We start from the raw sequence: 24,600 nt of genomic DNA, 5'->3' as shown, positions 1-24,600 counted from the left end.
AAACAAGCTTCCATATCGAACTGTTCAGTACTGTTGAAAGACTTTGAGCAAAGTGAATCCCTGATATTATCTGCGTCTGTTATCAGCCTCATGAGACCGACACGATGACGAAGAACACTGATACTGGCAGATGTGATATGAATATTTCGAGTGCATCCCTATCGTATTGATTGTCTAGATCCGAGCGGACGGATCAGTCGCGAGGAACACAAATCATCCCTCTTCAGTTGTCAGTGTCTCTGAGCCTCACGTAACCTCAGATCGAATTGTCATCCTGCTCGACACACGAGCCGTCTCTGGCGTCGGGACAGCGGCAGGTGAATCCGCCCGGCCGCGGCAGACATAGATGCGAGCAGCCTCCGTTATCACGAGAGCAGTAGTTGATGCCTGCGGACCACAGTCATGTGATTAAAACCAGATCAGAAATTACAGTCGTTTATAATGAGAATAACCCGAGCTCAGACCTATGGGGCATTGTGGGTAAGTCATAGTGATGCCGTATGTACGTGAACGCCTCTGAGGAAGGAACTCCTCCACCTCCATCCCATCATTACGGTCCATAGCAACCACTGCTTCCCTAGCGACAAAACAAAAACACACAGAATCATCACAATGTTCAAAACATTCTGAGTTACATTCAAAATCAGACAAAAATAATAATACAAACTTAAAAGTCCAATAAATAATTTAAAAATAAAAAGAACATCAAAACAAGACACTTACTAAAATGTACAAAATATATAAAAAATATTCACTAAAAAGAAATAGTAATAAAAAAACATTAAACTAAATAACAATGAATTAAATCGCTAAATAAAAACATTCATACAAATTTAAAATTAAGAAAAAATAACAATGTAAAATAATTTCTAAAAAAATTTAAATCAAAATAAGAAACTCAAATAAAAAATATTTAATTCAAATAATAAAAATAATCAACTAAATAATAACATTCATACAAATCCAAAATAAAAAAATTAATAATTTTAAAATAACAATAAGATAATAAAAATTAAATTTAAATAATTTTAAAATAACAAAATCATTCGATTTATTGTCAATAAAAACAATAAAAACCAAACACTTATTAAAAATGAATGGAATCATGAAAATCTTAAATTAAAGTCTCTTTAAAAGGACAAAAAAAATCTAAATAAGACACTAAAATGTCAAAAAAAAAACAATCAACTAATATATATATAACATTATATTTATAACATTTATAAAAAAAATTATAAATCAAAATAAGACACTTATTAAAATAAAAAATATTGAATTAACATAAATAATAAAAACAAACAATAAACTAAATAACAACATTCATATAAATGTAAAATAAATAACAATTTAAAAATAAAAATAATAAGACACTAAAAATTAAATAATAATAAAAAAATTGAAAGAAAAAACAAAATTATTTGTTTTATTGTTGTCAAAAACAATAAGAACAAAACACTAATAATGAACTAAATCATGAAAATCTAAAATTGAAAAAAAATAAAAAATAAGACACTAAAAATTAATTAACTAATTTAATCTAAGATTAAAAATCAATTAACTAAGATTTTTTGAATCACTAAAAAGAACTGATTCATGAGTCATTTGTTTATGAATCGGTTGACTCTAAAGTAATACCAAATGAGACGTACCTTCTCCAGTCGGTGTAGTAAAGGTTTCTGCCGTAAGACACGATGGCGAACGGATACTGAATGCCTTCGGTCAGTTTCCTCCTGAGACGAGAGAACGGATCGACACACTCCACCATACGAGTTCCTGAAACACACAAACACCAGAATTCAACAGACAGAAAAATGCTTTAGGTTGGCTGGAGAAAGCCTAGCTTGAAAGTTTAAAGCAGCTGTAAAAGCTTAAAGTTTTGAACTTTATATAGATTAGATGATTAGCAAGTTGCTAACATGTTTCTAGTATAATTAACAAGTCATTAGCATGTTTCTAACATGATTAGCAGGTTACTAGAATGTCATTAGCATGTTTCTATCATGATTAGTAAGTTGCTAGCATGTTTCCAACATGTTTCAGCGTGATTAGCAAGTTGCTAGCACATTTCTAGCATGTTTATAGGCTGATTAACAAGTAGCTAGCATGTTACTAGCATGTTTCAAGCACGATTAGCAAGTTGCTAGATCATTTCTAACATGTTTCTATCATGATTAGTAAATTGCTAGAATGTTTCCAGCATGTTTAGCAAGTTTCTAGGATGTTTCTATCATGAGTATTAGGTTACTAGCATGTTTCCAACATAATTAGCAAGTTGCTAGCATGTTTCCAGCATGTTTCTAGCATGATTAGCAAGTTGCTAGCATGTTTCTAGGCTAATTGGTAGGTTGCTAGCACATTTCTAACATGTTTCTAGCAAGATTAGCAAGTGGCTAGCATGTTTCTAGCAAGATTAGCCAGTTGCTAGCATGTTTCTAGCATGATTAACAAGTTGCTAGCATGTTTCTAACATGTTTCTAGCATGAGTAGCAAGTAGCTAGCATGATTAACATGTTACTAGCATGATCATAGTTGCTAGGCTGGGTAAGATAGTTAAACAGATTAGAAATAGTTGATAGAAGGGAAGCTTGACTGAGTGTCAAGGGATTCTGGGAGTTTGAATTTTGTCAGTTGTAGTTTGAATTTTGACAGTTGGAGTTTGGATTTGGTCAGTTGGAGTTTGAATTTTGTCAGTTGGAGTTTGAAATTTGACAGTTGGAGTTTGAATTTTGTCAGCTGGAGTTTGAATTTTGTCAGCTGGAGTTTGAATTTTGTCAGTTGGAGTTTGAAATTTGACAGTTGGAGTTTGAATTTTGTCAGCTGGAGTTTGAATTTTGTCAGTTGGAGTTTGAAATTTGACAGTTGGAGTTTGAATTTTGTCAGCTGGAGTTTGAATTTTGTCAGTTGGAGTTTGAATTTTGACAGTTGGAGTTTGAATTTTGTCAGTTGGAGTTTGAATTTTGTCAGTTGGAGTTTGAAATTTGACAGTTGGAGTTTGAATTTTGTCAGCTGGAGTTTGAATTTTGTCAGTTGGAGTTTGAATTTTGACAGTTGGAGTTTGAATTTTGTCAGTTGGAGTTTGAATTTTGTCAGTTGGAGTTTGAAATTTGACAGTTGGAGTTTAAATTTTGTCAGCTGGAGTTTGAATTTTGTCAGTTGGAGTTTGAATTTTGACAGTTGGAGTTTGAATTTTGTCAGTTGGAGTTTGAATTTTGTCAGTTGGAGTTTGAATTTTGACAGTTGGAGTTTGAATAGTGTTGGCTCAGTTGAACATTAGTCAATGTAAGTCAATGGGATTTTGGTGATTTTTTAATCTTCAATTTTATGAAAACTATAAGTGAGATCAGTCTGAAAAGCTGGACTAAATTTGGTGGTTCTATGTTGAAAGCTCTAGGAGGAGTAGCGTTGAGGTATTTTATTCAGGTATGGTATCAGATGTGATGAATGATGAATATAGTGAAGCTGACCTGCATCGGCCCAGCAGAGTTGTCTGCTCTGGGGGTCAAAGGTCAAAGCGTTGGGCAGCCCCAGCCCGTCCTGCACCAGCGCCGTCCTGTCGCTCCCGTCCATAGCGGAGCGCTCGATCTTGGGCCCGTCACGGTTCCAGTCGGCCCAGTACAGGTATCTGGAGGAGAGAAAGGTGTGTGTCAGAGAGGTGTGAAGTGTGTTTTAGTTATAAAGGTGTGATGAAACACAGACACACGCACCCGGAGGCGGGGTCAGCGACGATTGGTCGCGGGTTGATGAGGTCATTGTCAAAGAGGATGCGGCGATGACTTCCGTCCAATCGGGACACTTCGATGCGGTCCAGTATGGAGTCGGTCCAGTACATGTTTCTGGACATGTGGTCGATGGCGATTCCTTCAGGACTGCCCAGATCTGCTCACACAAACAACATACAGCGCATTTCCATAACTAGAGTTATATATATTTAAAAAAAAAAAAGAAAAAGAAAACAGCAGAGCAAATGGCATTTTTTTAATATTTTTCCTTTGTCACAGGGTTTTCCGAACTGAGGTTCATGAACTAGTTGATAAAAAACTAAGAATTAATTACTAAAAATAAATTAAAGTAAATTTAAACTATCATTTTAAACTAAAAGCAAATGTAAGTAAAACACTTTAAATTAATTAACAATTAATTAATATTTAAAATAAAAACAAATATAAAAAAATGTAAAAACACTGATAGATAAATAAATAGTTCAAAATAGAACACTAAATAATAATTATAATAAAAATTTACTTAAAAAAAATGAAACTTACTAAAATGTTAAATTTAAACAAATCATACAAAACAAAAACAATGAAATAAAACACTAAGAATTCATTACTAAAAATTAATTTAATGATAAGAAAGTAAATTTAAAATAAATGAATAATTTCATTTTGAACATTTTAAAATTAATAAAACCATATAATTGTAAAATAAAAAATAAAATCAATTCACAACACTTACTAAAATGAATAAAAACTAAATTAATACATTATTTTGAAAAAAAAAAAAATGTTACCAATAAATGAATAAAGTCATAGTAAATAAATAGTTTAATGATTTTGCTAAAAATGTATAAATTAAAACTGTAAAATATTTTTTTTTAAATAAAACATACAAAAAGTAACCAATTAATAAAAATTAAATAATTTTACAAAAACACAAACAATCAAAAATAAAACAAAAAATGAATAATAAAAATTTAAAATTTAAATCACATTAAAAATGATAATAAAAACAGTTAAAATATTTAGTGGTGAAATAAACCGACATCGGATAACTGTGAATGTGCAAAATTTTAGTTAGATTATTGAAATAAAAGACTGGAATGAATTTATTCATAAAATGTTTAATTTAATATAAATAAATTGTTTAAAAATAAAAACAACCACAACACAAGTCTTAAAATATATACGAAAGACATTAACCATGTGAAATTTAAATAAATTATACTAAAATCAAAAAATCTAAATAAAACACAAAACATTATAAAAAAATCACTAACAAAGATTACATATTTGATGTTTACTTTTTTGTCAAAAGAACATCAGAGAACCATGAATCTGCATGTGTTTTTAGATGATTGAAAACCAATCTTCAGTGTAAAAAAATTAACGAATGCAATTCAAAACGAAGTTTTCAAATATAAATTCAGGAATCACGAATATGACAAAATAATATTATTTTCTATATATTATTAGTTGTATCAAATGAATAAGGAAATTATAATGCTTTGAATTTATTAAGTAATGTTTAATTTCGTCTGGAAATGTAAAGAAAAGATACCGTTTTTACTTGGAATTCGTTTTTAATCCCTGGTTTTAAACCAGCATATACATGAAATCATTTATATATTATTGCTTGAATAAACGTTTACAAATAGTGCTAGAAATTTTATAATTAAGGAAATTAAACAGACGTAGGCATTGGAAAAGACATAGTGAAATGTGTCTAATAATTCCAAAAAGAAAGAGAAGCATTGGACATAATCAAAATATTCAAGACATTTATTAGGAATACCATTTTCTTAACAATTAAGATGCTGCATGTGTTTATCCAGTCTAATCGGAGTGTGCATCTCTTCCCGACTTTACCAACAAAAATTCAATGGCATCTCCTACAGTGACGTTCAAGCGTTGTAGTGTGTTTAATGTGTCTCTCTGTTGTGTGTGATTCAGAATGAAAGAGTCACATACCTTTACTGAAGAGGATGGAGGTTTCTCCGCCCTGAAGCTTTGCTCTGCTGATGGCGGGTTGAGTGATATCAGACCAGTAGATCATCTGCTCCACGCAGTCGAACGCCACCGCGATCACCACTTTACCCTGAACACATCACACCAAACCATCAGAGAACAACAGAAGCAGCAAAAGAACAGACAATAAAGAACGAAACGTGTTATTTTTAATAATGAACAGGCTATAAGGAAGCATTTGCAAGTCATTTTTAAAACAAAAACAAATAAAAAAACAGTTTTCAATAAAATAAAAAATCATGATAAATAAAATAAATAGTTTTAAAATAAAAAACAATCAAATGAGACTGTAATTGACAATTAATTAAGCCATAAAAAATTAAAACACTTACTAAAAATGAATAAAACCATGAAATTGTAGAATCAAAATACGTAATTTTAAAACAAAAACAAATAAAAACAGCCTCCAATAAAAATAATAAAATCATGAAAAATAAAATAAATAGTTTTAAAATAAAAAAACAATCAAATGAGACTCTAATTGACAATTAATTAAACCATAAAAAATTAAAACACTTATTACAAATTAATAAAATCATAAAATTGTCGAATCAAAATAAATACATATTTTTTAATAAAAACCACTAAAAACAGCCTCCAATAAAATAATAAAATCACGAAAAATAAAATAAATAGTTTTAAAATAAAAAACAATCAAATGAGACTCTAATTGACAATTAATTAAACCATAAAAAATTAAAACACTTATTACAAATTAATAAAATCATAAAATTGTCGAATCAAAATAAATACATAATTTTTAAATAAAAACAACTAAAAACAGTCTCTAATAAAAAATAATAAAACCATGAAAAATAAAATAAATAGTTAAAAAAAAACAATCAAATGAGACTCTAATTGACAATTAATTAAACCATAAAAAATTAAAACACTTATTACAAATTAATAAAATCATAAAATTGTCGAATCAAAATAAATACATATTTTTTAATAAAAACCACTAAAAACAGCCTCCAATAAAATAATAAAATCACGAAAAATAAAATAAATAGTTTTAAAATAAAAAACAATCAAATGAGACTCTAATTGACAATTAATTAAACCATAAAAAATTAAAACACTTACTACAAATTAATAAAATCATAAAATTGTCGAATCAAAATAAACACATAATTTTTAAATAAAAACAACTAAAAACAGTCTCCAATAAAATAATAAATTCACAAAAAATAAAATAAATCATTTAAAAATAAAAAAACAATCAAATAAGACTCTAATTGACAATTAATTAAAGCATAAAAATGTAAACACTTAATAAAAAAGAATAAAACAATAAAACTGTAAAATCTAAATAAATACATAATTTTAAAATAAAAAGCAAATAATAATAATAATATTATTATAAAAATATTATAAAAATAATTTATTATCAATAAAACAATAAAATCATGAAAAATAAAATAAATAATTTTTAAACAAAAACAATCAAAAATCTTCTAATTGACAGGTAATTAAACCATAAAAAATGAAAACTCTTCCTAAAATTAATAAAACCATAAAATTGTAAAATCTAAATAAATACATAATCTAAAAAACAAAACAAAACAAAAAAACTGTTTACTCATTTAAAACACAATAAAATTTAATATCCTCCCTTATTCTTTGGTATATTTTATGTACAAGTCAGAATAAGCAAGTTGTTTGAATTTTTACATAAATATTGTGTTACACTGAATGACAACGTAACACTGTTTCAACCAAATAAAAAACCATTTTATTCTCCAAAAACGTATTTGAAATCTAAAAAGTACACTTAATTTACATTTAATGTGCTTGCAATGGACATAAAATCACCAGTGTTGTGCAAGTTACTTCCAAAACGTAATACATTATATATTACTAGTTACTGTCTTTTAATAGTAATTAGTTATATTACAATATTACTGTCTCTAAATTGTAATGCGTTACACTACTTTTAAGTTACTGTTGAGTTACTTTCATCAAAATATCCACAGATTATTAAATGCCAAAAAAAAGTTTATAGCTGCTCATTATACATTAAGTTTAGGATAGCTAGCATAAAAATATAAAAACATATTTAGGTAGGCCTACCGGTATGTCTATTAATGTTACGTTGTAGTTTAGGTTAAACACAGATAAGCACAAAACTCATTAATACTTTCAGAAATAACACCGGTAAATAAAGCGAAGTGTTATAATGTACAATCATTAAACACAATGAATAGCCTATAGGCTATTTTAAATGGTTTTCAGAACAAAACAAGAATGAAGAATACAAGTTGCTAAACAAGCCAAAACGAATGAGGGTAAAAGCGAAACTAAAAACAAACGGTGTTGTTCTCGTGCAGCCTACCTCTCTCATTCTGCATCAATCCAATTAAATGTGTCCATATTCGTGATGTATTTGAATGCTAAACTATTATGTAAACCAGGATTTGTACTTAACGCGCTTATAAAACATCCTCCTCACATGAGCAAATATGTTTGGCTCGAGCTCAGGCTGACGGCACGGATACTATGCAGTACGCACTATTTCATTTGACCAGTGACTGTATTTTATTCTTATAATTAACAGACTCAACTTTTGCAACGCTGTGTGTGCGTGAGGCGCCAATCGAATAGCGGATAACTCCGTCATTTTTGGTCATACAGATCATTTATAACTGCAGTGTGTTTACTTTTATTTCTGTCATCTTGGTTTCCTTTCCGTGAACTTTCGTAGAGCGCCACTCCACACAAAAGTGAACCAAACTCAGCAGCATATGTCACTCAGTCTTTTCGTTTTGAAAATCAGATATATTTCGCGTATTCATCCATTTTATATGCGGACTATGATTTAATAAAAACAGATTTAGTCATTTTTAGCTTAATTTTTGTTGCTTATGCGCTCGTCCGTCATTTTTTCTCTTCTCCGACTCCGCAGCTCTCATCATTAGTTTAGTGTTACTGGCACCAGTCTAGATGTTTCTAGGAGTTACTCGTGCTGTTTCTCCATAACGGGAGTGCGTCCATCTCATAAATGTAGAATCCGTCTCTGCAGTCATCTCAACCATCGAATTCCAGTAACAGGAAGACAAAATATTTTACTTGTGGACTTTTAATTCACAAATTAATGTTGAGTTAAAATATGTTGATGTAACTTGCGTTACTGAGATTGTAACGAGTAATATTATTACCCAAATTGTATTAGTAATGCGTTATATTACCACGTTACAGCAAAAAGTAATAAACTACTGTAACATATTACTTTTGTAATGCGTTACTCCCAACACTGAAAATCACTCAATTTCTTTTGAGGTGTTCATCTTAATGTCTTTGACCCAAATACATTTCAAGAAAATTGCTTAAAATGTAGCAAAATTTAAATCATTTTAAAAATAAAAAGGTCAAAATGTTGCAAAATGTTTCTTTTTGAACTTTTATCAAAAAGCTTATTTTGAGTTTGATTCAGATGAAGAATCTCAAACATCCTACAAATGATGGTCAATCAAAGCCGCCTCAGTCTGACCATCAGAGATGAGGAAAAGCGTATCTTGTTTACTGGTTTCCTGCTGGAATGTCAGACTGACTCATGACTGAAAAGCAGTAAATTGAGGTTTTGTCATATTTCAGTGCAGATGATGTGGAGTTGGTCAATTTTACAGTTTCTGGATCCACTTAGAAACAATTTAGCATCATATTGTGGCTTCAAGAAACTCAAATGAATGTCTGACCTTTTTTTTTTCTTCAACAGTACAGCCATTGTTTTAGGATTTTAAACCGAACTGTGTGTCAAACATGTACATTGTGTTTGAGTATCTTTATCTACAAAAAAAGTTTGTGTATATTTAAATGTGTGACTTGAGTTTATGCATACATTTTGAGGACGCTATTTGTATAAATAGCCATTTTTTGCAGCAAATGCAGCAAAATATAAATGAATAAATACATTTATTAATAATTATACAAATTAAAAAATAATAATAACAAATATTTTTTTTAAAGGTCAAATTTTGGCAAAATATGCATGAATAAATAAATGTATTTATTATTGAAAAAAGTAAAAAAAAAAGTTAAAAAGGTTCAAATTCAGTAAAATATAAATGATTAAATAAATACATGAATTAATAATTTAATTTAAGTAAAAATTTTTGAAAATTAAAAAAGTTCAAATGTAGCAAAATCTAAACATTTACATGTTAAAAAAGGTTTAAATGTAAAAAAAGAATAAATGAATGTATTAATTAATAATGTAAAAAATTTACATTAAAAAAGGTTACAATGTAGCAGAATCTAAATAAATAAATAAATGTAAAAAAATAATGTAAAAAAAATGTAGCAAAATATATATATATAAAAAAAAAATATATATATATATATATATATATATACATATATAAATGAATGAATAAATTAATAAGAGTAAAGTACAAAAGATTATGCTGGACACTGTCAAAGGCTTTAGAAGAATCTATAAATTAATAAATTAACAAATGATTGTTCGTTAAAATGTAGCAAAATATAATTTAATTAATTAATTAATTACTACAGTAAAAATGAAGGTTAAAATGTAGCAAATAATAATAATTAAAAAAACAATAAATGTAGCAAAATATAAATGAATGAATACATTTCTTTTTTTTTTTATTAAAAATGTTTAATAAATAAATGTAAAAAGTATGAAAAAGGTTCAAATGTAGCGATTTTAAATGAATAAATAAATACATTAACCATTTTAAAAATGAAAAAGGTTTTAATGTAGTAAAATATGAATGAATTAATAAATGAATGATTAATCATTAAAAAAGTTAAAATGTAGCGAAATCTAAATGTATACATCTGTCTAAATGCATACATGTACACAAAAGGTTAAAATGGTTATAAAATGATTATAAATGAATGAATGAATGAATAAATTAATTAATGCAAAATTTAAAAGGGTAAAATGTAGCAAAATCTAAATAAATAAATAGATGTAAAAAAGTTGAAAAAGTCAAATTGTGGCTAAATATAAATTAATAAATAAATTGATTTATTTATTAAAAATGTTAAATAAATAAATGTTCAAAAAGTTAAAATGCAGCAAAATAAATAAATACAGTAATAATTAAAAAAATTAAAACATTTAATAATAATAATAAATAATGTAAAAATTAAAAAAGGTTTAAATGTAGCAAAATGTAAATGAATGAATAACTAAATTAATTAATTAAAGAGGTTAAGATAAAGGTTAAAATGTATCAAAAATCTAAATAAACAATTTAAAAAATTTACAAATCTGTTTAGCGGCCACTGTGTGTCTAATATTCAGCATATTGCATATTTGGCTGAACTCACGGAAACGTGCAGAACGGTCTTGGACTGGTCTTTGTTCATCCGGTTGCCGTCCAGCGGGATGTGATCGATCTTCCCGCTTTGGGCGAATAGGAGGTTTGCTCCAGGAGTCAGAGGGCTGATGTCGGGTCTGGGGGTGGGGCCAATGAGGGGCGGAGCCACGTTATGATCAATGCCTATGGAAAGAGGGAGGGGCTTGTATTACATTAAAAATCTGAGTAAGTAGTAAAATGCACTAAATTATAAAAATGTCAAATTAAAAATAAATAATAAAAAATTGTAAATAAAAAAGTCAATTAAATAAATCATTTAAATCATTAAAAAATGTAATTGAAAATCTAAATGAAACCAAAATATTTAGAAGTAAAAAATAATAAAAATGCATAAAATTATAAAAATGCAACATTTACATTAAATAAATCGTGAAAAATGTACTTAAAAATCTAATGAAAACAAAAATATTTACAAGTAAAAAAATAATAAAATGCATTAAAAATGAAATTTAAAATAATTATTATGAATTAAAAATAAATAACTAAAAAATGAAATAAAACATTCAAATAAAAAAAACTTAAAAATTAATTATAAATCTAATAAAACAAAACAAAATAAATATCAATACAAATTTAAAAAAGCATTAAATTATATGTATGTAAATTATATATGTATGTAAAATTAAATTTTTAATAAAAATTCTAAAAACATTTACTACAAATTCAGCAAATCATAAACATGTAAAATTAAATCAAAACATAAATTTTAATTAAATAATAAAAAATAAAAAATCTAATATATATATATATATATATATTGCTAAAATTTTAACCCATTTTAGAAAGAGAAAGCATGAAAAAGAACATAATCTTTGTGCTTTCTTGAAGCTAAAACCACAAATGCATAGTACAAATAAATAATTTAAAAACTAAATAAAACATTTAAATTACATAAATAATTAGACAAATTTTTAAAAATCAAAATAAAACTAAATATATGCAAATAGAAAATAATAAAAATGCATTCAATTATAAAAATGCAACATTTACATTAAATAAATCGTAAAAAATGTACTTAAAATCTAATGAAAACAAAAATATTTACAAGTAAAAAAATAATAAAATGCATTAAAAATGAAATTTAAAATAATTATTATGAATTAAAAATAAATAATAAAAAAATGAAATAAAACATTTAAATAAAAAAGACTTAAAAATTAATTAAAATCTAATAAAACAAAACAAAATAAATATAAATACAAATTAAAAAAAGCATTAAATTATATGTATGAAAATTATATAAATTATGTAAAATCAAATCAAAACATAAATTTAAATTAAATAATAAAAAATTAAAAAAATCTAATATATATATATATATATATATATATATATATATATATATATTTTGCTAAAATTTTAACCCATTTTAAAAAGAGAAAGCATGAAAAAGCACATAATCTTTGTGCTTTCTTGAAGCTAAAACCCACAAATGCATAGTACAAATAAATAATTTAAAAACTAAATAAAACATTTAAATTACATAAATAATTAGACAAATTTTTAAAAATAAAAATAAAACTAAATATATGCAAATAAAAAATAATAAATATGCATTAAATTATAAAAATGCAAAATTAAAAACAATTAAATTAAATAAAACATTTAAATTAAATAAATAATTTTTAAAAATTAAATTATAAAAAAGAAAAAATGTAATCCATTTGGTGTAACATTCTAAGGATTTCTAAGCAAATGCAATTTTTTTGGTTTTTCGGTTTTCTGTGGATCAGAAATATTCGGGTCAAATTGACCCGCAACATTATCTTATTATATTATCCTGAAACTTTGCATGCATGTTCATGACTCTGTGAAATGAGAAAAAGACACTAAAAACAAAACAAAAAAACCCATAGATTATTCAGTATTTTGGTCAACTCAAAAACCAGTGTCTCTGCTCTTACACATGGGTCTGCTGCCCGGTTCGGTTCTGGATCCGGGAATCTCCTGTCCGGACGAGTCGACGCACCAGCACTGACCGACGCCGGTGTGACACTGTGTGGGTTCGTAAGCGCCGTAAGCGTCACAGGTGGGCACATACTGACCCACGGCCGGACGCGGACGGAAGAAAAAGAAACCACCTGAGGAAGAAGACGACCCTAGAGCTTCTTCTCTGTGACGCTCACATGCCGTCTGCTCACGATCTGCAACAAACACAGTCAGAGAATGAAAAACCAGTCATTATATTGTTGTTTTGCAATAAAGACTAACATATAGTAACTTTAAGACTTCAAAACCAGTACATGTGTTGAATCTAAACACAGAGTTACAGACAGATGAAACACATGATGAAACACGCTCTTTTCTGTTTTGAGAGACGGCGGTTTCTGTGTCTGGTTTTTGGGTCCTGGGGCCCTTCAGAAGTGGATTTGGTAACATTGTGGTTAGATCTGCTATAGATGATGTATGTGATGAATTCATCCATTTAACCGCACAACAGTCATGACGTTACAATTTATATATTTAGCTTGAAGAACATGAAGCTTAGTTTTGGGGTCGGTTTTGCATTGAGATGACAGTCTTGTTGATTAAATGTTAAATGTTTAAGCATTTGTTGCAATTATTTAAATTGAGTTTTATTTTATTTTAATCATTGTATCTGGACAGGATGATTTTTCATTACTATTTTACAGACCAAAGACTAAGAGGGCCTAACATTAAACAAACAAAAACAAATGAATGAACCAACAAACTTTGAAGTCACTCTATATCTATATCTCTATATCTATATGGTGACATTCATCTCAGAACATTAAAAGTAAAAAAAATGCTTGTTTTTATTCACTTATCTTTATTATTTGTTATTATACATTTTATACATTTATTATAATTTACAAATATAATAATAATTGTATTTATTTATATTTATTTTATCATTTTTAATATTTGATTTATTTTAAAAAAATCATTGTATCTGGTGACATTCATTTATTTACATACATTTATTATTATAATTTATAAGTATAATTATACATTTTATTTATTTATTTATATTTATTTGATAATTTTTTCTTTTTAATTTATTTTCAAAAAATTATTGTATCTGGTGACATTCGTTTCATAACATTATTCTGAGGTTGCTTGTTGCTTGTTTTCATTTATTATTCCATTTTTTTATATTATACATGTTATATATTTAGTATAATTATACATTTTAAGTATTTGTATTTATTATATATTTATTTTATAATTTTGTAATATTTATTTATATATTTTTGAAGTAAAAAATAATGTCAGCCAAGGTTTTGTGCCAAAAATGTCAGGCTGTCTTTAGGAAATGTGCAGCAGTGTGTTTCAATCCACATTCATAAAACAATCAGCGCAGAAATGTGCCGCTCAAACGGTTCAGATCAGACTGAGATTATAAGACACTGCATTAAAATTCAGCTTGATTGCTAATAAAATGATTCATCAATAGAATCTGCTTATGTAGGTGCTACACAGACACAAACAACACCGGCTTTCACACATTTCACTAGCTTTTAGGAAGTTTAGGAACAACAGTATCTATTCTAGCGCTTCCTCATTACCTCATCGAGAGGATGAGACAAGTTTCTGAACACAAAGAAAGACAAACAGAAGTGCTCATGACAGATAGCACTAGCATGCAGGTCCGAGTGGTTAAAGGAAGCACGATCGTGTGGGGCTGTAATTATCACGGCGTCAGAGACGTGACATCTGCCCTCAAATTAGGAGAACACGTCACGCTTGTCAAACGCACACAGACAGAAACAGACTCAATAAAGTGCTGTGAAATATTCGCCGCAGGGGGAAAACGCTTGGCAGCGTCTCACGGTACGAGTTCAGTACGAGACATTGGAAAATTGGGTTTCATTCGACCTGGAATGCTGCAAAAATTTATATTTTTCATATCTCCTGACCACTAGGTGGCACTGTGTCTAAACACTGCAGGTAGCCTCAGGTCATGCTTCTTATAACACACACCAAGCTTGGTCTCAATACGCCAAACCGTTGCAGAGATATAGCCTTACAATCATTTTTGCATGCTCTTTGTCAAATTCATTTGCATGTTATTCAAAAACTGTTTGACTAATCAACTTGAATTCCATAACTTTTTTCCAGCATGTTCTAAAGATGATCTGAGCCAATTTTGGTGAAAATCAAACAAACCGCAAAAAAAGTCTGACAGTGGAAATTTGGGTATCATTCGATCCAATTTTTGGCCAAATCATTCACAAGTTATAAGCAAAAATAGCCATTTTTCATATCTCCTGACCACTAGGTGGCATTGCACCAAAACACTGCAGGTAGCCTCAGGTCATGTTTTTTATAACACACACCAAGTTTGGTCTCAATACGCCAAAGCGTTGCAGAGATATCGCCTCACATTCATTTTTGCGTGCTCTTTGTCAAATTCGTTCACATGTATTTCAGGAATGGTTTGACTACTCAACTTGAATTCTTCAACTTTTTGCCAGCATGTTCTAAAGATGATCTGAGCCAATTTTGGTGAAAATCAAACAAACCGCAAAAAAAGTCTGACAGTGGAAAATTGGGTATCATTCGATTCAATTTTTGGCCAAATCATTCACAAGTTATAAGCAAAAATAGCCATTTTTCATATCTCCTGACCACTAGGTGGCATTGCACCAAAACACTGCAGGTAGCCTCAGGTCATGCTTCTTATAACACACACCAAGCTTGGTCTCAATACGCCAAACCGTTGCAGAGATATAGCCTTACATTCATTTTTGCATGCTCTTTGTCAAATTCGTTTGCATGTTATTCAAAAACTGTTTGACTAATCAACTTGAATTCCATAACTTTTTGCCAGCATGTTGTAAAGATGATTTGAGCCAATTTTGGTGAAACAGAGACAAACTGCAAAAAAAATAAAAATAATCTGACATTGGAAAATTGGGTATTATTCGACTCGATTTTTAGCCAAACCATTCACAAGTTATAAGCAAAAATAGCCATTTTTTCATATCTCCTGACCACCAGGTGGCACTGTGCCTAAACAATGCAGGTAGCCTCAGGTCATGCTTCTTATAACACACACCAAGCTTGGTCTCAATACGCCAAAGCGTTGCAGAGATATCGCCTCGCATTCATTTTTGCGTGCTCTTTGTTGAATTCGTTCACATGTATTTCAGGAATGGTTTGACTACTCAACTTGAATTCCATAACTTTTTGCCAGCATGTTCTAAAGATGATTTAAGCCAATTTTGGTGAAAAAGAGACAAACTGCAAAAAAAAAAAAATATATATATATATATATATATCTGACATTGGAAAATTGGGTATTATTCGACTCGATTTTTAGCCAAACCATTCACAAGTCATAAGCAAAAATAGCCTTTTTTTTTTTTTGGTCTCCTGACCACTAGGTGGCACTGTGCCTAAACAATGCAGGTAGCCTCAGGTCATGCTTTTTATAACACACACCAACCTTGGTCTCAATACGCCAAAGCGTTGCAGAGATATCGCCTCACATTCATTTTTGCGTGCTCTTTGTTGAATTCGTTCACATGTATTTCAGGAATGGTTTGACTAATCAACTTGAATTCCATAACTTTTTGCCAGCATGTTCTAAAGATGATTTAAGCCAATTTTGGTGAAAATCAAACAAACCGCAAAAAAAGTCTGACAGTGGAAAATTGGGTATTATTCGATTAAATTTTTGGCCAAATCATTCACAAGTTATAAGCAAAATAGCCATTTTTCATTTCTCCTGACCACTAGGTGGCATTGCACCAAAACACTGCAGGTAGCCTCAGGTCATACTTTTTATTACACACACCAAGCTTGGTCTCAATACACCTAACCGTTGCAGAGATATAGCCTTACATTCATTTTTGCATGCTTTTTTGCCAGCATGTTCTAAAGATGATCTGTGCCAATTCACATAGAATGTGAGTTTTTTTCACATTGTTTTAAATGTAAATAAGTTTTCACAATTTTTACAGTATTTTGATCAATAAAAGCAGTCTTGGTGAATAGAAGAGACTCTTTAAATCATCTGGGAGCAGGTGAATGTGACATAACTGTTGGTGTGCTGGTGCTGTGAGCTCTGATGTTGCTCCAGTATATAAAACGCAAGCAGAACAAAGGAACAAAGACTACAGACACATTCCTGGCCAACTCTTGAGGAGGCGTGTCGAGACCGAACACCGCTCTATATGAGAACCATATGATAATGTAAACCAGGCCGAGTGAAACCCATCCTGCAGAGGAAGGAAAACAGACAAATTACAATGACTGTTTCTTATCTGACCATTGCAAATGAGCCGGCGAGAAAAGTGTGGGAGAGACAAACTGAACGACAAAAATGAAGAAACAGCATCCTGTTAAGCCCTGTGTGCTTTAAATTCATTAAATCCAAATCAACTTAATTTCTTAATATGTGTTTGGTTTTTTTGTGAAAGATTCTTTTATTTTTAATAATTTTGCATTATTTAGTTGTTGTTTTTTAGATTTTTTTATTATAACAAATTTAAAATATTGTATATATATATATATATATATATATATATATATATAATTTTTAAGTTAAATTGAAGGGAAAAATAGATAAAAATGAATAAAAAATACACAATGAAATTACTAAAACTATAACTAAAATAAAAATGGGAAAAGAATTAAAAACTAATAAATAAAAATTAAAAAAAAAATATAGTCATATTTTTAAAAAATTACAAAAAAAACGTATAAATAAAAATGTATAAAAATTACATAGAAGAAAAAATATAGATAAAAATAAGAATTTATGAAAACAAAATATAAAAATAATTTTTCTGCTTTCTATTTTTATTTTAATTTTGGTTAGTTTCAGTTATTTTATCAATTTTTTCTTTCTTAATTGTGTATAGTTTTTATTTGTTTCAGTTTATTTACTTCGTTATTTTAGTACTATAACTTACTGAAAAAGTATGTGTTTTTAATATATTTTATTTTATTTCATTTCATTTAATGATTATTTTATCTGAACTAATACTTTTTTTTTTCTTATGGGTTGATTTGCGTTTCTCATTAAAATAACCCTGGTTTTCACACAAGACTCACAGAAGTTAAAAAAGCATTTTCACACTGCCATGAAGCGTCATATAAGCGGCACACTACAGTACACCAGTACTACAATAATAATGCCTACCTGATCCAGGTGTGCAGCTAAAGCCATCGCCGTGGAAACCAGGGCGGCACTGACAGGTGAACGAGCCCTGTGTGTTGTAGCAGATGGCATCGCTATGGCAACGGCCCGGCTGGCACTCGTCGATATCTGCATGACAAAGAAAACTAGATAAAAATGTTTGTCAAGATAAACTTTAGGTTGGCTTGAAAAAGTCTAACCTTAAAGTGTAAAGCAGCTGTAAAAGCTCAAAGTTTATATAGATAGAGTAGATGATTAGCATGTTGCTAGCATATTGCTAGCATGTTTCTAGCACGTTTCTAACATGATTAGCATGTTACTAGCATTTTGCAAGCATGTTTCTAGCATGATTAGCAAGTTACTTACATGTTCCAAGCTTGTATCTAACATGATTAACATGTTGTTAGCATGTTTCTGGCATGAATAACAAGTTACTAGCATGCTTCTAGCATGATTAGCATGTTAACAGCATGTTGTTAGCATATTTCTAAAATGATTAGCAAGTTACTAGCATGTTGTTGGTCTGTTTCTAGCATTACTTGCAAGTCACTAGCATGTTGGTAACATGTTTCTAACATTTTTCTAGCACACTTCTAGCATGATTAGCATGTTACTAGCATTTTGGTAACGTTTCTAGCATTATTAGCCATTTGCTAGCATGTTTCTAACATGATTAGCAAGTTACTAGCATTTTGGTAACGTTTCTAGCATTATTAACCATTTGCTAGCATGTTTCTAGCATGATTAGCAAGTTACTAGCATGTTTCTAGCATGTTTAACAAAGTGTCTAACATGTTGCTAGCATGTTTCTAGCATGATTTGCTCATTGCTAGTATGTTTCTAGCATGTTTAGCAAGTTGTTAGCATTTTTTAACGTGATAAGCTCGTTGCTAGCATTTTTCTAGCATGTTTAACAAGTTGCTAGCATGTTTCTAGCGTGATTATCTCATTGCTAACATGTTTCTAGCATGTTTAGTAAGTTGCTAGCATTTTTTAACGTGATTAGCTCGTTGTTAGCATTTTTCTAGCATGTTTAACAAGATGCTAGCATGTTTCTAACGTGATTATCTCATTGTTAGCATGTTTCTAGCATGTTTCTAGCATTTTTTAACGTGATTAGTTCGTTGCTAGCATTTTTCTAGCATGTTTAACAAGATGCCAGCATGTTCCTAACGTGATTATCTCATTGCTAGCATGTTTCTAGCATGTTTAGCAAGTTGCTAGCATGTTGCTATCATGATTAGCAAGTTACTAGCATGATTAGCAAGTTACTAGCATGTTTCTAGCATGTTGCTATCATTATTAGCCAGTTACTAGCATGATTGTAGTTGCTAGGCTAGGCTAGATAGTTTAATAGATTAGAAATATGCTGCATCCCAATTCGCATACTATCCGTCCTAAATAGTATTCGAAAATAGAATTAGTATGTTCCAAATCGTAGTATGTTCAATAAAGTATTCCAAAGATTCCCGGATGGTCTACTACTTAACTTCGGAATTCAAAGTTTGGATTTGATTAGAACTACAAACATGCATAAAAAGTGATAAAAAAACTACAAACATGGAGGATATGCGCGACCAACAGACAGGTACAGAGAGGGGTTTGAGTGATAAATAATCAATGTGTAACCTAATAAAAAATATTTTTTAATGTTATCCACGTTATATTTCATGTGCAGCAATATTATGAACTTTTATAATGATAGGTTTGGTCATTAACGATTAAATGCATAATTATGCAAACACAAGAGCAGAGTTCTCGGCATGAAAGAAAGTGCCTCTTCATTTCTCTCTAAAACGGTAGGAAAACAAATTAAACGAAATGTAGAGAATGTTAACTGTGATGATTGACAGGGCAGTTGTGACAGGATTCAGGTAACTAAGCAACAGAGCGTCTGTTAAAGAAGCAGTTATGACGAAGTAGTATGTCCTACGGCCGCGATCACACCGAACGCGTCTTTTAGTTCTAAAAACGCGAGGCGCACAGCACTGCCTTTTTTGGTGACTTTTAATAAAAGAGCAGTGTGCTGCGGTTTTTTTCATGTTGCTAGGCAACGACCAAAACAGCTGTCCTGTCAGTCAAATCAAAGGATTATAGCACGAGCGCTCTAAAATCTTAGTTTTTTTGCTGTTAAGTAAACTGTCATATTAGCAGGAACCCTAAATAATACAGCTCTGGGTTACCCACGACAGACACCAAAGGTTTCTCCTCCATTTCTTGCAGTCTCCGGACTTAAGCAACGGTAAACTTTCGTCACCACAACAGAAGGCCCGCCTCTCCATTCATTCGATTGGACAATGGAAAAGAATGCGAATGACGTTGGGCGTTTTTCCGCTCAGAGTTGATTTTTTTTCAACTTCAGGCGCTCAGAGCGCTCCTGCAAAAACGAGAGGCGCCCTTAAAGTCCCTTTAAGGCAAGTCATGTCACTCGGCGGCCATCTTTGAAACGCCTATTCTCCAAAACTGTTCACCAAGCTTACGATTAAATTTCATATTTTAAATCTCCAACGAAATCCAACAAGAACTGCCTCATAAATATGGTTCCTTGAGCTCCAATAGCGTTAAAAAATGCTTATTTTTCCTGCTAAATGAGCCAGTGCGCATGCACAGTACTGAGCGCACGTCTTAGAGCGCCGATCATTTCTATAGCAACCGGGACTTCTAACGGCAGCTGCAGTGACGCGCTGACTTTACTAATCAACGATTGGCTCTTTCATTAAGAAGGCGGGGCTTCGCGGCCATAATGAGCGTTGCATTTTTCCCCATTCAAAACTACACGAGTGACATGTCTTGGGTAATCTATAGTCTTTGGCGCCGCTATTACGAATTCTAACGTCAGATTGAATGCTTTTCTGTTTCGGTTTCCATAGGAACCCATTCAAATAGCGTCCATCTGTTTTTAATGTAGCTAACGTCCGCTGCTTCGTGTCATCTACACTCATTAAAGTGAGGCACTGACAAATGACGGTAATGCATATTACTAATCAAAAATTACATTTTGATATATTTACAGTAGGAATTTTACAAAAAATCTTAATGGAACATGATCTTTACTTAATTTCCAAATGATTTTTGGCATAAAAGAAAAAACAATAATTTTGACCCATACCATGTATTTTTGGCTATTGCTACAATTATACCCCAGCGACTTAAGACTGGTTTTGTGGTCCAGGGTCACATATAGTCTCAGTCCGTGGTGACTCATCAGAATCATCTCTATATGAAGGAATGCACATCTGCTGTGTGTTACTAATGAAGTATGTCCTCCCCGCAGCGAACGTCTCTCCCACGGATGAACAAACACACATGTGTTCAACACACACCGGCCCTTCCTTACAGCTGGAGCGTCTCAGACCAGCTCAGCGTGAACATCAGAGACTCAGACGCAATCTGACCCGCGATCGGCCGCATAAAGAGGGAGTGATAAATAACGCGCACAGCTGTGGCCAGCATTTCCTGTCCAGATCACAGCACTTCCTGTCTCTAGGGGCCCTGCTGTCTGCTGAGAGACTCAGATTACCGCACAAAACCACTTTACTCGACTCAATAATCACACCATTGTGTTTAAAGAGAGAGATTTTTGTTATGTATATATATATGTATATATATTGCCTTTTTTTTTAAACACGACAAAAAGCGCTACAAATACAAAAAAATCTAATAAATAAAAATGAATAAAAACTACAAAGACAAAATAATAATGAAAATGACTAAATATTTAACTTATAATAAATACAATTTATAAAAAGCTATATAGACAAATTATGAAAACAATAAAAAAAAACACTGGTATAACTGAAACTAAATTGAAAACAGAAAATATAAAAAAACGAATCAAATTAAATGAATACAAACTACATACAAAAACACACAACAAAATTACAAAAACTAACTAAAAGTAAAAACAGAAAATATAAAATAAAAACGTATAAATAAAAATGAATTGAAAAAATTATAGACATTTAAAAAGTAAAAATAAAAATGATAAAAAATGAAAATACTAAATTTTTAATTAAAGTGAAAAAAAAAAAGTAATTAAAGATAGACTATTGCTGCGTCCCAATTCGCCTACTTATACTATGCCCTAAAAGTATGTACTCTTTTTGTTTAGAAAAAGTACATACCTTTGAGTGTGTAGCAGAATAGTAGGCAAGCTTTGGGACGTACTACTTCATCATAACTGCTTCTTTAACGGACGCTCTGTTGCTTAGTTACCTGAATCCTGTCCCAACTGCCCTGTCAATCATCACCGTTAACATTATCAACATTTCTGAGAACTCTGCTCTTGTGTTTGCATAATTATGCATTTAAACGTTAATGACCAAACCTATCATTATAAAAGCTCATAATGTTGCTGCACATGAAATATAACGTGGATAACATTAAAAAATATTTTTTTTATCACACATTACACATTGATTATTTATGACTCAAATCCCTCTCTCTACCTGTCCGTTGGTCGCGCATATCCTCCATGTTTGTAGTTTTTTAACAGTTTATATGGAACTTTGGAATACTTTTTTAAACATACTAAGATTTGGGACAAACTAATTCTATTTTCGAATACTATTTAGGACGCAGCAAATGACTAAAACTGAAATGAAAGTGAAAAACAAAAAAAATCCTTTTATAAAAGCTATATAGACAAATGAATAAAAATGACAAAAAAAAAAAAAAAACACAACAAAATTACAAAAACAGAAAATATAAAATAAACCATAACAATTAATTTAAAAATATATACATAAAAAATGACAAAAACAAAAAAAGAAATTACTAAAATTTGAATTAAAGTAAAAATGGACATGACTAACTGAAATTAAAATAAAATAAAAAATTAATTAAAAATACTAAAGAGACATTTTTTTAAATAAAAAATGTACAAACTTAACAAAATTTCTAAAATGTTAATTAAACTAAAAAAAATAAATACATACAGAGACAAATAAAAATGACAAAGAACACACAACAAAATTACAAAAACTATAACTAAAATTAAAAACAGAAAATGTCAAATAAAAACTTGTAATAAAAAAATTACAGACATTAAAAAATTGACAAAAAAAATGAAATAAAGTTTATAAAATGTATAAAAAAATCATAGACATTTAAAAACATTATAATATAAAATAAAAACATATAAATATTTATTAAAACTAACTAACTAAAAATAAAAATAGAAAATATGAAACAAAATAATGCATTAAAATAATTACAGACATTTAATATATATATATATATATATATATATATATATATATATATATATATATATATATATATATAATAAAAACATATAAATATTTATTAAAACTAACTAACTAAAAATAAAAATAGAAAATATGAAACAAAATAATGCATTAAAATAATTACAGACATTTAATATATATATATATATATATATATATATATATATATATAATAAAAACATATAAATATTTATTAAAACTAACTAAAAATAAAAATTGAAAATATAAAACAAAAACAAAATAATGCATTAAAAAAATTTCAGACATTAAAAAATGGACAAAAATAAAAAATTAAATAGTAAAATTTATAAAATGTATAAAAAAATTATAGACATTAAAAAAAAAAAAAAAAAAAAAAATATATATATATATATATATATATATATAAAATAAAAACATAAACATTTATTAAAACTAACTAAAAATAAAAATAGAAAATATATAACAAAAACAAAATAATGCATTAAAAAATTATAGACATTAAAAAAAAATATTTAAAAAATAAAAATGTTGATAAAGTAAAAATATACAGAAAATAGCAAAAACTTTTCTGTAACCTTAGCATCAAACTTTGCGACTTAAACAGACAAAAATTTTGCTGTGTATTTTGTGCTGAACAGAGAGTGAGAGTTTACCCTGACACGCCCGTCCATCTCCAGAGAAGCCCGGCAGACAGGAGCAGACGTAAGACGAGTCTCCCGTGTAGCTGCATCTGGAGCGCTCCGGAGCGTCGCAGTCGTGCGTTCCTCTCTGACAGTGATCCACGGGACGCTCCGTCTCTGCAAGAGGAACAAGAAATAAGCTGAAACACCGTTCACAAGTGCTTTGGTCACAGAGATGCGTGTCTCAAAAACACAGACTCCTACCGACGCACGTCCGTCCATCGCTGGCGAACTGAAAACCGTCCAGACACTCACAGCGGAAAGATCCCGGCTGGTTGTTGCAGATGCTGTACGGACCGCAGATCTGAGGGCTTTCTGAACACTCGTCAACATCTGAGAATCCAGGAGAGAAAATTCTTATGTTAACACAGGAAACAGATCAATACAGGCTTTTATTTTGAAGTTTTTTATTAAAGGAGACTCAGGGAAGGAGGCAAATGTTGTAGAAATACTTCACAATTTACAGTCTACATTATTTATTTTTTT

The 24,600-nt window shown here is 29.8% G+C and overlaps 1 protein-coding gene across 1 annotated transcript in view; it reads right to left on the bottom strand.

The window, feature by feature from the left end:
• Positions 1–426: 426 nt before the first annotated feature.
• Positions 427–24,600, bottom strand: part of LOC141294285 (nidogen-1-like) — a 63,547-nt gene continuing 39,373 nt past the window's right edge. Inside the window, exons 12-19 of the mRNA XM_073826359.1 lie at positions 18,183–18,332; positions 12,997–13,236; positions 11,043–11,215; positions 5,688–5,814; positions 3,705–3,876; positions 3,465–3,622; positions 1,650–1,773; positions 427–577 (exon numbers count right to left, since the gene is read on the bottom strand). Of these exons, the coding sequence (XP_073682460.1) occupies positions 427–577; positions 1,650–1,773; positions 3,465–3,622; positions 3,705–3,876; positions 5,688–5,814; positions 11,043–11,215; positions 12,997–13,236; positions 18,183–18,332 (1,295 nt within the window). The remainder of the gene's footprint in view (positions 578–1,649; positions 1,774–3,464; positions 3,623–3,704; positions 3,877–5,687; positions 5,815–11,042; positions 11,216–12,996; positions 13,237–18,182; positions 18,333–24,600) is intronic.

This window comes from Garra rufa, chromosome 20 (genome assembly GCF_049309525.1).
Source record: "Garra rufa chromosome 20, GarRuf1.0, whole genome shotgun sequence".
Classification (NCBI taxonomy): Eukaryota; Metazoa; Chordata; class Actinopteri; order Cypriniformes; family Cyprinidae; genus Garra; species Garra rufa.
Note: the sequence above shows the minus strand (reverse complement) of the source record. Positions and strands in the feature narration are given on the sequence as shown.